The following is a 16,558-nucleotide window of genomic DNA, read 5'->3' as shown; positions in this document are numbered from 1 at the left end:
TTTATTTTTTCTCCACAGAACCCAAGGTCAAATATTCCCGTGATGAAGAGAGAAAGTCTCAAGAGGCACTGGGATTGTTTAATTAACACCTTCCTCCAACAAATAAGTGAACTGTTTGGAGTTATAGGAACTATGATTACTCACTATTAATACCATTTTTTAACCACTTATTCAAGAATCTCAGTACACCTAAATCTTATAGGGTATATTGGGGCTCACAGAGCTGTGCCAAGCAAACAAAAACTCATAGTAGGATACAGAGGTGTCACAAAAAGGATTCCATCACAAATATTTGCGTTTTGGAAGTGGTTCAATAGGTCTGTTGTCAGGACTTTTTTCGCGATACCTCCAGATGTCCATGTTGTTTCAACATTAGCCCAGGGTTCAGGACCATCAGCACGCCCTGTTACAAGGAATTTCAGATTCAGTAGACAAAACAGCCATTGTATTGGTGTCTTTGAGCAAACAGGGAACGCAAGTTTATTCTTCAGTATTTCCGGGTGAAAAGCTTTGAGAAGATTGCTGATTGATGCTCAATCTCAAGAAGCTGAATAGTTCCTAAAAAGATAGATCTGAAGATGTAGATTTTGCAAAGATTGCTCCCTTGATATCCTAGGGGAATGGATGACATCCACGGATCTTCAAGTGGCATATCTTTGAGTTCCAATACATTTGAGTTATCAGCAATTTCTACACTTTTTTGTCTGGGGTCTTCATTATCAACTTCAGCCCCAAGAACATACACAAATGGGCTTTCTCCTTCCCTATTGCTAGATCATGCTAACCCCATACCTAGACAACTAGCTAACTCATTGTCCATCCGCAGCAGGGGTGTTTAAGGACACAATCAATGTTTGTTAGCTCCTGGTAGGCTGCAGTTTTTTAATCAACATCAGGAAGTCTCATTTTAGTCCTTCATAACATCTGGATTTCATTGCATCCAGGTCCAAGACCTCATTGCTGTTTATTAATCTTTCAGAGTCAAGAGCAGGAAAGTTTATACTTTGGTTACCCAGTCGCCTAGCCAGGTACAGTATTCCTGACAGGGATTGTCTAGGAGTTGAAGTATGTAATCACTTAGCTGAAGAACCGATTTTATTGGCATGATGCTCTTGGCAATAACTATTGGGTGACATCTTGTTTTGGACAGTAGGCTTCCTGTGTAGTCATGAAAACCTAGGCTTGTCACATATATCCTTTGGTCAGACATAGGCTCAGGTTTTTGCCTCTTTTCTCCCACAATTACAAATTAGCAATTACAATATCTCCTTCGATCAGATAGTCTTCAGTGGTGGTTGACCCATGCAAATCTAAAGAAAAATGTTCCTCTATACCACTCTCAACCTGTGATAATCACTACACATGCCATTAAGATAGTATGCGGTGCTACCAGGAAGTCCCATTTGGCTTAGGGGAAAGTACTTCAGGCAGCTATGGATCACCCCTCCAGCTGGAAGGAGCTAGCGGTAATTCAGAGATCTCATCTCTATCTGTCCCTGCGAAAGTAGGTCAGTCAGTTCTGATTCTGACAATACAGTAGCCAATAATGACTTAAGCAGTCAAGAACAAATTTGGCCTCTCAAATTCACTCAGCTGTCCAAATCACTCTTGGGCTGAAGAACATTTGCTAATCCCATATACTTCTGGTTTTCAGGGACTTCACTATGTGAAAGCAGATTGCCTAAGCAAGGTTTTGTACCCCGTCTCATGATGTCTTAATAGGTTTTTCAACGGAGTTGTGAGATGTTTAGTGCTCCAATAATGGATCTCTCTGCTAGTCTTGAAAAACACAACTTCCTTGTTACCTCTCCAAGTGCCCGTAGCCTCAAAGTTTGTAGAATAGGTGCATTGATTTCTCAATGCAAAACAACAGTTGATGGACAGAATGCAGAACAATGTCATACATTCACCCCAGTACAGAGATCTGGGCCTAAATCCATCATTTTTTTGCACTCCACACCACCCCAGTTCAGACATGGCCATATGCAAATCAGCCTTGACCCTGTGCCTCATGGGAACAGTCCAGCCCGAAATGCCAAGCCATGTCTTTCCTGGACCGGAATCAAGCATCCTAGGACCGGTTTCTGGCCATCAACCGTCTTCAGCCAGGATAGCTTGACTCCAGTGGTGTGGAGAGCATGGGACTCACGTCTGAGCATACCCATCCCACTCGGGGTGACAAAATGCAAAACAACAATTGATGGACAGAATGCAGAAATCCATCGTTTTTTTTGCACTCCACACCACCCCAGTTCAGACATGGCCATATGCAAATCAGCCTTGACCCTGTGCCTCATGGGAACAGTCCAGCCAGAACTGCCAAGCCATGTCTTTCCTGAACCGGAATCAAGCATCCTAGGACCAGTTTCTGGCTATCAGCAGTCTTCAGCAGGATAGCTTGACTCCAGTGGTGTGGAGAGCATGGGACTCACGTCTGAGCATACCCATCCCACTTGGGGTGACAAAAAGCAAAACAACAGTAAAATGTAAATTGATACTTGTATAGCGCACTACTCAGCCGCAAGGGTCTCAAGGCGCTTGTACTAATACCGCTGTGGAACCCATCCTGGCTTTCCCTGTGAGGCATCCACTCCTGGGCACCCCCAAGGTGGAGGCCAGGCATCCTTAGCGTTGTGGGGGCCGTTGTGGAGATTAAGCAAGCTATTGCCCAGAGTTGCAGAGTGGGACTACATGATTAGAATAGGCACCGAGGCGAGAATTATCAGGTCCGTGGAATTTTGGGCCCAAGGCCCGCCGAGGCGGGGAATTGAAACCTGGTCCCGGGCTAGACCTCTGCATCATGGGAATAGTCCAGCCCGAAATGCCAAGCCATGTCTTTCCTGGACCCGAATCAAGCATCCTAGTCCGGTTTCTGGCTATCAGCCGTCTTCAGAAAAGGATAGCTTGACTCCAGTGCTGTGGAGAGCATGGGACTCACATCTGAGCATACCCATCCCACTCGGGGTGACAAAATGCAAAACAAGAGTTGATGGACAGAATGCAGAACAATGCCATACATTCACCCCAGTACAGAGATCTGGGCCTAAATCCATCGTTTTTTTGCACTCCACACCACCCCAGTTCAGACATGGCCATATGCAAATCAGCCTTGACCCTGTGCCTCATGGGAACAGTCCAGCCCTAACTGCCAAGCCATGTCTTTCCTGGACTGGAATCAAGAATCCTAGGACCAGTTTCTGGCTATCAGCCGTCTTCAGCCAGGATAGCTTGACTCCAGTGGTGTGGAGAGCATGTGACTCACGTCTGAGCATACCCATCCGACTCGGGGTGACAAAATGCAAAACAACAGTTGATGGACAGAATACAGAACAATGTCATACAGTCACCCCAGTACAGAGATCCGGGCCTAAATCCATCGTTTTTTTGCACTCCACACCACCCCAGTTCAGACATGGCCATATGCAAATCAGCCTTGACCCTGTGCCTCATGGGAACAGTCCACCTCAAACTGCCAACCCATGTCTGTTCTGGACCGAAATCAAGCACCCTAGGACCGGTTTCTGGCTATCAGCCGTCTTCAGCCAGGATAGCTTGACTCCAGTGGTGTGGAGAGCATGGGACTCACGTCTGAGCATACCCATCCCACTCGGGGTGACAAAAAACCACCCCAGTTCAGACATGGCCATAGGAATGTATGACATTGTTCTGCATTCTGTCCATCAACTGTTGTTTTTGTATTGGTCACCCCAAGTGGCACAGGGTCAAGACTGATTTGCATATGGCCATGTCTGAACTGGGGTGGTGTGGAGTGCAAAAAAAGATGGATTTAGGCCCAGATCTCTGTACTGGGGTCAATGTATGACATTGTTCTGCATTCTGTCCATCAACTGTTATTTTTACATTTTGTCACCCCGAGTGGAATGGATATGCTCAGACGTGAGTCCCATGCTCTCCACACCACTGGAGTCAAGCTATCCTGGCTGAAGACGGCTGATAGCCAGAAACCGGTCCTAGGATGCTTGATTCCGGTCCAGGAAAGATATAGCTTGGCAGTTCGGGCTGGACTGTTCCCATGAGGCACAGGGTCAAGGCTGATTTGCATATGACCATGTCTGAACTGGCGTGGTGTGGAGTGCAAAAAAACAATGGATTTAGGCCTAGATATCTGTACTGGGGTGAATGTATGACATTGTTCTGCATTCTGTCCATAAACTGTTGCTTTTGCATTGATTTCTCAATGGTCTGCTGTTATTTTGTTACCACTAGTCATCAGACCTTTACAGCAGCCTCCGTTTGGACCACTGGAGGAGGTTACTTAAATGTTTCTGACCTTTAAGTTTTTCTTTGCAGTGGCCATTACAGCAGCTCTTATTATTCCTATCTATAAAATTTCACTAAGTAAGATTTTTTCCAGACATTTTGGCTGTCAGCTTAGGTATGGGTTTTCAACCCAAGGTGTTCTCTTCTTTTCATACTGACCAGGAAATAGTTCTCCTTTCTGTTTTTTGTAACTCCCTCCTTGCTGGAGATGATATCACTCCATTTTCTCAGTATCACCTTTGCAGTCAAAATGTAGCTTTCTCGCTCTGCTGATTTCAGACTGTGTGACAATCTCTTTGTTAAATGTGATCATTTTAAGCAGAGTTGTGAGTTTTACTACATACTCCCTTAACTGTTGGGGTTAGTTGGTTACATCTCTAGTTTGTCAATCTCAGGGATCTTCCCCATAGTTCAGGACCACTCCACTTGTGAAATAGCCCTTTCATGTCTAGAAGCTGGAGTTGCCTTTATCCAGGACATTTCTCATGCAGCAACTTAGGCAGTCCCTCCAATCTTTGTGAAACTCTATGATTTGGATTCAATGAATCGACAATGCTTGGAGCTTGGGATTGGTGTTCTAAGTGCTGCATTATTAGCATGTTTTTCTCTTGTAATGGCTCACATCTCACATATAGATTTGCAACTACTACTTTGCAGTTGGTTTCTTATTTAGGTCATAATGTAGTTAGCTATCTTCATCATAGTGAGGACTGGGATGCAGTAATATTGAGATGCTATTGTGTTGAATACTGGTTTATTACATCACTGATGACATCTCAAATGACATCATTTCCATTACTGATGACATTATCTAATGAGGGTGCTACTTTATTTTATAGGTTACATAGTAGTGGGTAACTACCATATTACTTCTCTACCTACGTTTGTACTGCCCGTGTCCGTTAATGTGCGCAAGTGATTACAAAACGCATGTGCTGCCAGTGCATCATAGGTTTGTAGAGGAACTTAATGTTAGAATCTGTTTATTTAACCGCATCGCTGCTGCGGCGATTTTTGCGCTGTGCGGCTTTTTTTTAAAAGCCGCGTTACATGACGAGCTCAGCTCGTCATCAGCACACGCCACCCGTGGGTGATGACGAGCTGAGCTCGTCATCAGCATCGAAAGGGTTAAGAGTAACTCTTTGTGCAGATGACATTTGGCAACTTGTGTCAAGTATGTTCCACGCATGTTTTCTGGCAGGAAAAGAACAGTGCAAATATTCTGCGTAGAAGACTCTAAGTACTGTAAGCAGCCTTGAGTTATTAGACAGAATTGTCTTAGCATGGCAATTTGTACATAATGTACAAGCCTGTGTGCAACAGGTACTAACCTACAAACATGTGCTTCTTTTGCTCCAGAAGGTGGGCTATCTGAAACGTTTTCACCATAGTGTGAAGGCTGCAAGTAGTATAATCTTTAAAGCCTTCAGACCTTGGTTATTTTAAGTGAATAGTGTTTTTTTGACAAGTGTTGCATAGAGTGACATTGTTCCTAGGCGATACTTTTTAATACTCTGTGGTACATTTTTCAAGAGAGTTTCACTGTCTGCAAACCGTGTTGTACAGGCTAAAGTCTCTCCATAGAATAAACACTGTTTACAGTACCCACTTTTCTACTCATTTCAACTTTCTCAAAGTAAGTTTGGTACCTGTGAATGGTTTGATACAGAAAAATAGCTGTCCATAGTAGGACATTCATTTTGGAACAGACTTTGAGTATCTTGAGGAACTTGGCTTTCTCTGAACAGTTGCATACAGATTGAGCACCGGTTGGAATGAGAGTTTTCTATATATCTGTGGTTGATTGTTAATGTGAACTATATTACCTGTAAAGTATATTGTATGGGGTCAATGTAGCACATAACCTATGCTTGCTATATGTACTTGTAATTGTGATGGCATTTATGATGCTTCATATTATTCTGAGCTATTTTCACTTACTCTCAGGCCTCTAATGCCATACTAGTTTGTATTGTATATGAGATTATTGACAACATCAGGCTCACACTGGAAAAGAGAGAATCAGCAATCCTGGTTCTCCTGGATCTGTCTGCTGCCTTCGATACCATCTCCCACAGTATAATGAAACATCGACTGTAGGGGGTAGGTATCAAGGGACGGCCTTAGACTGGTTTGAGAGTTATCTGGCGGACCGTTCTACTACTATTCTCGTTGATTCAATATTCTCATGTAGTCATCCAGTTACAGTTGGGGTCCCACAGGGCTCCATTTGCAGCCCCATGTTGTTCAATCTATATCTAACATCTCTTGCTGGTATCATCAGATCATACCGCTTTGAGACTGTGTCGTATGCTGATGACACACAACTGCTTGTCAGCCGTGGTTCAGATCACGTCGGCACGCATTATCGTTTCAAGAGCTGCATGATCCACATAAAAAACTGGATGAGTACAAACAAGTTACAATTAAATGGCAGCAAGACTGAAATCATCTTGTTTGGGAGAGCTGAGGAACTCTGGACGCAAGATCGGTGGCCTTCGGAATTGGGTACATGTCCCTCTCCTAAGTCAGCAGTGCGTAACCTGGGAATCGCCATCGACAGTTCTCTGTCTATAAAAACCAATGTTAATCAGCTTTCAGGGGTCTGCTACAGAATTATGCGGAACCTCCACAAAATCTTTAAGTGGCTACCCATTGAAGCGAGGAAACCATTGGTGCAAGATCTTGTGATGAGCCGTCTTGATTATGGAAACGCTCTGTTTATGGCTGTAAATGAAGACTTGCTTTCCAAGCTCCAGATACTTCAAAATACCACTGCCAGACTTATTCTTAATCTTCCCCCTAGATCCCCCTTCCCCCTAATCTTAAAACCCTCCACTGGCTTCCGGTGCGACAAAGAGGCCATTTTAAAATCTTAAGTTTCACACACAAGATAATGTATGACACTGGCCCACACCACCTATCAAAAAAACGTCAATGGTATATACCAGGAAGGTCCTTAAGGTCTGGTACTAAATCATACCTTGTTCAACTCGCATTTGAACCTCGCGTAATGGTGGCCGTTCATTCTCTTTTCTTGCCACCATGCTATGGAATAACCTACCATCACACCTCTCGTCCATAGTTGACCACAGATGCTTTCGTAAAAAGCTGCAAGCCTGGCTTTTCCCTCAGTAATTTCTGCTTTCGGTTTTCAGGTTGTTGTCTTTATTACAGTCTTTTTGTTTACAGGAATATCGGACATTGACATTGACATAGTTTATAGAGCAATGGGTGCAAAAGAGGTTTGAATGATGTAATCAGTGATGTCATCAATGATTTCTTTCTAGTCGTCATCAGTGATGTCATAGAAAATGTCAACAGTGAGGTAATATGCAGTGCATAGTGGGGTGGAAGTTAACTATAACGTATGAGTTACTGTGTTTTTTCTTAGTTCAAAACGTAATGTCACTGACATGAACATTTAATTATAACAATACTTTAACCTTTGGTTTTTTTTCATTTGAGATGTCATCAGTGATGTCATCAGTGATGTCACTGACCATGTCAAGAATGATGTAATATGTGATGTCATCAGCAGTGCATTGCGGGGGCGTGAGTTATAGTTAGCTGAACTAACTATAACGGCTGAATTTCACTGGTTTTGTATGAGTGGAATGTCCAACTAACTATAATGTCCCTGAAACGTATGGTTTTTCCAGTCAATTTCAACTGTGTTTTAAATGCTAATTTCTAACTATAACGTGGCTGAAATCTATGTTTTTTTCAGTGAATTTCTAAGGTTTTTTAAATGCTAATTACTAACTATAATTGTCCTGAAACCTATGGTTTTCTCAGTGAATTTCAAAGGTTTTTTAAATGCTAATTTTTAACTATAACGTCCTTGAAACCTATGTTTTTTTCAGTGAATTTCGAAGGTTCTTTAAAAGCTAATTTCTAACTATCCCTACAGAGGCAGGACATGTGAAGAAAGGCACAGAAACACGCAAGAGAAATGCAGAAAGAGGCAGCAGAAGTTCAGAAAGACAAATAAATGTGCAGAAAGAAGGAAAATATAGTCAGAAAGAACCAACAGAGTGCTGAAAGAGGTCTTGTTGCAAAGTCATCCTGTGCCCCCAACTTTTTGCTGAAGGGTACTGGTGGTAACTGACTCTGACTAACCAGGCCTAGAGCCAGTGCTATGCTAAAAGACACTAAGAATACAGTGAAAACACCTACATACACTAGGGTACACTATGGGTTGGGGTACCCCTGTGATGGGCATGACCTCCCCTGTAAGGCCCTAGTATAAAATAGGTCATGGGGATTAAAACTACCTCCAAGTCAGAGATGCAGAATCATGCTACTTTAACTAGTAGTCGCATTTGCAATGTGGCAGAGAAAGGGTGCAGGGCCTCCGACCAGCGCTCAAGAATTAACCAGCATAGGACTTACAGGAGGTACCAGAAGGGCTTCTTGGCCCTCAAAGTCCCTCAGGAGAAAAGTGGACTACATCCCCCATACCGTAGTCTGCCAGGAAATGCGTTTGCAGAGAGGTAGAGAAAGGGAGCATGGCCTCAAAGACGTCTTAGCAATACTACTGTGTGGGACTTACTGGAGGCAACAAGAGGGGCACTTGGCCCCTAAGGACATCCATGGGGCCAGCTACCCCTCCTATTACCTCCAGTAAGTACCACGCAGCAGGATTGCTAAATTCTCATAACAGGCCACGCCACCTTTGCCCACCACTCCGCAAACGCACTACGTGGTGCACTCTGCAATGAGGATTGAAGTCCCCATCACTGCTGGGGGTCCTTAGGGGCCAACTGGCCTACCTCTTACCTCCAATAAGCCCCACACAGTGGGACTGCTGAAAGGTGGCCCTAGGCCACGCCCCCTTTCTCCACCACTCTGCAAACATGTCTCCTGGTGCACTCTTCGTTGGGGGATGAAGTCCCATTTGTTCATGAGGTTCCCTGGCGGCCAACTAGCCCACCAGGTACCTCCAGTAAGCCCCACACAGCTGGATTGCTGAGTGCTCCGAGGTCACGCCCCCTTTTTACATCACTCTGCAAACGCGGCCCCTGGCGCACTGCTGCTCAATGGATGAGGTCCTCTTGTGTCCTGAGGTCCTCAGACCACAAGAGGACCTCATCGCCCCACCAGCAGTGCGACAAGAGGCGAGTTTGCAGAGTGGTGTAAAGATGGGCGTGGCCTCGGACCACCTCTCTGTAATCCAGCTGTTGGGCACTTACTGGAGGTACCTGGTGAGCTAGTCGGCCCCCAGGGACCCTCAGTATTCAAGGGGACCTAATTCCCCAACTTAGAACGTGCCAGGGGGCACGTTTGCAGAGTGCCGGAGGGAGGGGGCAGGGCCTCCGGCGAGATGCAGGCTTTTTTATATATATATTTAGAAGGGGGGCTGTGTAGCCCCCTGTCTTTTAGTAGTTTTGGGCCCTGGGGACCCCATCCCCCAGGGCCTGAACTTTAAAAAAATGGGAGGGGCCGCGGGGCCCACTCCTGAGGGGATCCCATCCTCTGGGGCATGGCCTCCTTTTTTAAAAATATATTTTTAGGGAGGCGGGGGCACTCCAATTGTAAATAGGAGTGTGACCGAACAGTGTTCGGTCACATCCAACTTGCTGAGTTGGCATCGCTGACAGGAGATCGGTCTGTTGATCCCAGTACCCAAACGATGTCGGACTGACTCAGGTCTGTCCGACATAGTTATTCAGCCCTAAGTTTAATTGGGCATTACTATCTTGCCATTATTCTTGCTTTTCCATGCTATAGCCTTAATTTTATTCCTTTTCTTCTCTTTGTGTGTTTAAACTATGCCTTCAGGTTACAGTATTTGTAAGCCGTGCACCAATGAAATCACATGTTATTTTTGATGTGCATTTAAATAATGAAGGATTTATATACCTATTCTTAATGCACTTGCTTACTAGGAAGCACCCATATTGTTCTGTTAAAGTTATACAGGATGGGCAATTTGTTTAGGTAATTTTGTTATTGCAAACATATGACAGCATGTGTAAGGAGCAGTGTTCTGTTATATTTCCTTACGTGGCATATGTTTGGAATAAAAATAATAAACATCAAACCAACTTGCCAGGGCCATACTTATTGGCTTTGGCAATTCTTGTTAAGTTTCTTCCCTCAACCAGAAAGCAAAGGTATTTTGAATCAAAAGAGCACATCCCCTCATTTTAGTAGAGGGTCAGGTTTCTTTACTAATATTATCACTAACCCAATTTTAAATTTGCACCTTTCACTTATATCAATGTGAACGTATGTTCTTGTGCTCTGTTGAAGTGCCATTGCACCCCTGCACAATCAAGGAATACTGCAGAGCTCGTCATTCCTTAGAAGGCTGAGATTGGGAGTCTTATATACAAGCACCTAGTGGTGCTGGTATGTCACTTTTTCCCATATTAAAAGTGATACTTCGGTGATGCAAGGTGCTTGTAAATACAGTGGCATAACTGGGGGAAACGTGGGGTGGACGTTTGCCCCGGGCGGCAATCTTTTTCAGGGCGGCGGAAGTCAAATATTATTTTTGTTGAGAAACAGTTGTCTGTCAACTACTACCCCCCTCTCTGAGAAGAAGTGATCTGTCTGTGAACTAACCCCCCACCCCCTCTTAACTACACTGGCTGTCACTGGGCTGCAAACTCAGGGAACAACCCGGGCGGCAAAAGTTGTACCTACGAAGCTGTGTAAATACGCCCCGGTGGCTCTCCCATTAGGAAGCAGTGAATAGATATGATAGAGGTAGTTTTACCAAGTATAAGTTATTTTATACCTGATTTCCTTAAGTGTTGTAAATCGGATACATAATACACAATGTCTCTTTCGTCACTGTGTCTATCCGTCGTTAATGTTAAACAACAAAAACAGAAAAACTTTTATCCTTGTCAAAGTATTACAATCAAGTGCAAACGAATTTGACTTACCAGGATCTGACACAGAAGTAATTTTGTCCAAAAAGTATTTAAATTCATTCCTGCAGAAATAAATGTACTTTTGTTATTCATCCATAATATGGAGATGTCATGGGTGCAGGTAGAATGGCATCAAATAATATGCACCACTAATACATATTAATGGCAAAATTTCTAAAATACATGTGAATATAGACAACTTCACCACTGTATACCAGGCAGGGCTCGAAAATTCCACTTGACCGCTCGCATAGTCGAGCTAAATTTAACAAGGTCAAGCTGTTTTTAGGTCCTACTCGCCCTTTCTGACGAGTAGGAAAACAAAATTAACTTTTGTCCTCAGTCTGTGAAAATGGAACAAATGTGACAAGATAACAAGATTTAAAGGCATTTTTATTGCTCACAAAGTTAATGAGCAATAAAGATGCCTTTAAATCTTGTAATCTTGTCACATTTGCTCCGCTTTCAGAGACGGAGGTCAAGTAGGTTGCAGTAAGGTCGAGGACATTTTTTAAGGTACTAGTCCTGCAGGACTAGTACACTTTTTTGGATTTTTTGAGCCCTGCCAGGTAGGTACCTGCGAGCGGCACAAACCGCCTAACAAAAGGGAGGTGGTTATACACCCTCTGCCACTCTTCATTCCCAAGATCTATTTTCTGACACTCGTGACCAGTCCTTCCAAACCATCTTCTCCCACCGAAATATGTCTGGTTCCAAGAAAGGGTACACCACAATCATTAATTTGAGCTCTGCATTTGAATGATGTAAGCCAATTAACTGACAAAAGGAGGTTAGTAATAAAACATCTGTCACTCTCTATTCTCACAAGCACTATTGTGTCACTAAGGATCTGCCCCCCCACCCATTGTCGCCCACCCAAGCATGACGCATTCCAATAAAAGGATCATCCATTTGTGCTTTGGGGAGGACCCTGAGAGCGACACAAGCAACTTGATTGACAAAATGAGGATGGTCACACAACATCTGCCACTCTCCTTTCCCATGCACTCATAACCGCTTCTTCCCAATAATTGTTTTCTACCCAAGTACAGCTTTATCAAAAGAAGGGACCACCACAATTTTCCATTTGTGATCTACATTGTTATCATACCTCAAGTTGCAATGTTACAAAAATAATGGAAGACTCGTGTTAAGCCACAACGAACTGCCGCTCTGTGGAGGTCACTTATTTCAAGTTTCATATGGTTTCAGATCAACATTGTTGTTAAAGAACCCAATATTTAACTGAAGTAAGGATCTGCAATGGGTTCTTGTTCTAATTGTTAGGCAGAAAAGGGATTCTAGTAGAATGAAATCAATTAGCGTGAAAGTACAAAATTTACAGGATAGATGCACTTCAATGCAAGGTTTTTTTTTAGAAACGCTGGTGTGGTCAGCATATTGTAATAATGAGCATCTGACAATGCAGACAATAAATAGTGATCCTCTCAGAGGAAGAGCAGCATATAATTGCCTATCGAACCTCAATGTCCTGGGAAGATCTTCCAGCCCCTTAGAAATGTACTAAGACCAAGACCAGTAAAAGGCTGATCCTTATCTGGATAATACCTCCACCTCTCACATGGGTTTTTAACTTCACTACAACACAAATAGAGGCAGTTGGGCACATTTCATATCGACCTGTGCATATTGCGGGTGTACATGTGTAAAATCACATCATTTAACTGAGCCACTGGCATACTCTCCCATTGTATGTTTGATATAACATCCACAGAGATTATAATTAAAACAAATAGGAACCCATTTGCAAAGGTAAATATACATGGGACCTATTCACAAACTGCACTTTTAGTATGCTTGATAGTAATACAATAGTAATACTAATAATGTAAAATTCTATTCACAAACCTACATGCGAAGGTGTATGCCTCCACCTCTATTTTTTTTTTATGTGCAGAGATATCGGCCTAACTGAGATCTCTGCACATGTAACTATAAGCTTTATTAGTAAATGAGGAAGAAACACAGGGGACTGGCTGGAAAATGGGGAATACTTACTACTAAAGAGGAGGGGCTAAAAGAAAGAGATGAGTAAAGAGGAATTAGGATGGAGTTAGAAAGGGGTTTAGGGAGGGACATGCACCCAATCACTATAGATTAAACCCATTAGTATTCCCAAACTGCACTTCTGAAGTTACTACAGCCAACGGAAGTAAATGCAGTCCAGCTTAGAGGTGGAGTAATTCTAGCACCACACACGGCCAACCACTGGTACTGCAAGTCCTCCTATAGAAAATAATGAAGACAGGTTTTTCAAATAAAAGCCCAAAAGAAAATTAAATTAGCTTTTTTTTATCTTTTACACAATATACGTTTATTTTACTATAATAAATAAAACAATTATTTGTTTATTATAAGACATGTTATTAACCTTTTGTACATTTAAAATGTAATGCAAATATTTGTTGATCAAATAATTAAATTAATTTACATTAATTCTGCACAAAACTTTTAACAATTTTCCTACTTAATAAATAAAACATAATTTAAATTCTTTAAGTGGAAATGTCTTTTATTCAAATCCTAAAAAACATCATTTTATTTCATTTAGTATATTCCAAATAATTAATTATTTATTTCAAAATGATGTAATGTTTTTGCATTTTGTTATACATTTAAAATTACAATTTTAAATTAATTTGAATGACCTTTTAATTGAATATATCATAACTATGTTTTTATCTTCAATGAATCATAGGGAGATCTAAGCCCCGGTTGGGGAGATTTCTGCCTACTTGTGAAAAGTTACAAGTAGCTTCACACTTGTAAATTACTCCCCTCTGAGTTCAAGGGGTACGTTTTACACTTTTTAACAGATTTACACTTGTAAATGGTGTATCGTTTAAAGCAGCTAATGTACTACTAAGGGCCTGATTTAGATCTTGGAGGACAGGTCACAATGGTGATGTAAAGCCCGTCCGAAATAGGATGTAATGAGATTTACATTTCGGAGGACAGAGTTAGCTGTCCGCCAAGGTCTAAATCAGGCCCTAAGTCAAGAAGTAAACATACACATGCCAATTTACTTATGTAAGTTTACCTTTGTGACTAACACCCTACATGAGTATACTTACATGTGTAAACTTAGAGTACCTTTATTACTTTTTGGTGTTCACAATATCACAATGTAAAGCTACTGAGAAGTATAGATTTACATGTCTCTACATCCTTAGTATAGTGGTGGAGTCTGATTAAAGGAAAAGTACAACTGCAAAAATACTATTAGTACTATTTTTTTTGTGTGTGCTCAGTGGAGACCTCGGCAACTGAAGCCTTAACAGGGGTGGAGACCTCAGCATGGAAGGGGAAGGGAGAGTTATATACACATGAATCAAACCATACACATCTGATACCCATTCGCTTCCAAAACATAAATAAAATGTAACTAATACATTATAAGGGATTTGTTTTGTAAAGCCTTGTAAATTTAGTCCAATCTAACCTTGGCATTTATATCTGTACCCTATCAAATTCTTGTGTTTTTTTGAACTCTTATAAGGCCCTGTGTTGTTTTAGCATCAACCATATGCCACACCCTTGACTTCTGCTGCTAGCATTGCACCAAAACTCAGACTGGCATCGCAGAAAAGTCGGGTGGTAAAGACAGGTAAGTCAAATGTCTCCTCTTTTGGGTTTGGGTTGAGTTTTGGTTTTAAACTCTTTATTTGTTACAGATCTATATCTATTGTCACCCATGCCAATTTGCACCCTAGTCGATATGTAATGCAGTTGTTAACTAAATTGTAAACTGCCTTTAAAAACTGACACTAAGCAAACAAGCATTTACAATGCAAGAGGTCTTGCAGCATGAAACTTTGAGTTATTGGCATTGTGTATGACAATGTGTTGCATACATTTTTGCGAAAAATCTGAATTGGTGTATAAAGATGATTTGCAAACTGTCAGATGTTGCTCAATATTAAGGAGAGTTGGGAATAATTATGCTATGCTATCTTTTGCTATCCTGTGCTTTTTTATTATGCTGTGCTGTGTTTAAACGTTCATGTTTAAAAACTAACAATTTATAAAAAGTATTATCAATGCAAGTAAATAGTATGCGCTTAAACGCATCTGCGTGTTAAAGCATACAATTTTTTTAATATTTTAAAGCGACTTCATCCTATTTAACATGACGTATTTTCAGGGCTCGGCTCGTGCACGGGCTCTGAGAGCCAAGCCAGACCATTGGCTGGGCTGAGCTCAGGCTCGGCTCTCCCTGTTAATTTCTTGGCTCTCTTGCTTCTACTCATAGTGCGGTATGAGGAAAGAAGTCAGAAGAGGGAGAAAATATGTCTATGCAGCCCCACAGGTGGGCAGAATGGAGATGGGTACATCACCGAGGAAGGAGCCGCTATACAGGCGGTGGTATCACAGAAGGCAGGTCTACAGGTGCGGGCATTTTCAAGAGCAGGGCATTATCAGGAGCTGGGAGAATCCTACAGATAGAGGGGAGCGTCACACGGGGGAGGGGGGAGCAGTATCAGAAGATGGCGAAGAACTGCTACCCCTTTAGAATACCGAGCATCGACAGACCGTCTAACCAGGAATCTGTCTACAACAGTCTAATCTAGCATCTGTCTTTGACAGACAGTCTAATCTGGCATCTGTTTGGCATCTGTGTACGATCGACCGTCTAATCAGGCATTGGTCTATGATCGACCGTCTAATCTAGCGTCCGTCTACGACAGACCGTCTATTCGGGCATCTGTTTACTTCCGACACCGACAAATCTTGCAGTCGGTGCGGCAGCTCTGCGGGTGGGGGAGCTATCGGGTAAGAGGCACTTCTACAGAGAATACCATTATCCGGAAGAGACGGCGGTATAGGAGACTGTTTTTCAGGAAAAGGGCTGGTCCAGGGGTGCGGGCATTATCCGAGGATGTTCCCCCCTCCTCTCCATCTCTCTATGCTGAAAGAAGATGGTTGCCCATTCACAAAGCAGAGAGGAGGGGAAGGTAACAGATGGAGAAGGGGGAGACATGGAAAGGAAGATGCAGAGGGCCAGGATAGAAGCGAGGGGGCGTGGATAAACAGAAGAGTCACTTGGAAGTGGCTGCATCACTGGAACTCACAGGAATGGAATTTGAAAGGCGCCGACCACCCCGGGAACGCCTCTCCTGTATTGCCCCTGCAGTCCTCAGTGCATCCATCTCCCTGCACCTGCCTCCTGTGCAGACCTCTCCTCCCGGGGAGCCCCTGCGTGCAAAGCCCACTATGGGGCAGCGCAGCTTGGCACAAAGCTAAGTAGTATTATGCAGTCCCCCCCTCTGGTGTGGAATCATGTGCAGCCCCGCATCCTGCACGCGCCTGCTGTGCAGGCAGTCCCACACGACACCAACCCCGTTTATCACACACTTACACAGCCACCT

General features: G+C 42.9%; 1 protein-coding gene across 9 annotated transcripts in view; it reads right to left on the bottom strand.

Moving 5' to 3' along the window:
* LOC147751685 (dihydrofolate reductase-like) overlaps positions 1-16,558 on the bottom strand; it is a 402,971-nt gene that overhangs the window by 173,881 nt on the left and 212,532 nt on the right. For all 9 annotated transcript variants that reach the window (XM_086921705.1, XM_086921631.1, XM_086921679.1 and 6 more), the window contains one exon: positions 11,181-11,230. In XM_086921705.1, coding sequence (XP_086777831.1) covers positions 11,181-11,230 — 50 coding nt within the window. The remainder of the gene's footprint in view (positions 1-11,180; positions 11,231-16,558) is intronic.

Source organism: Lissotriton vulgaris, chromosome 1_1, assembly GCF_964263255.1.
Source record: "Lissotriton vulgaris chromosome 1_1, aLisVul1.2, whole genome shotgun sequence".
Lineage (NCBI taxonomy): Eukaryota > Metazoa > Chordata > Amphibia > Caudata > Salamandridae > Lissotriton > Lissotriton vulgaris.
This window is presented reverse-complemented; position numbering and strand designations above follow the sequence as displayed.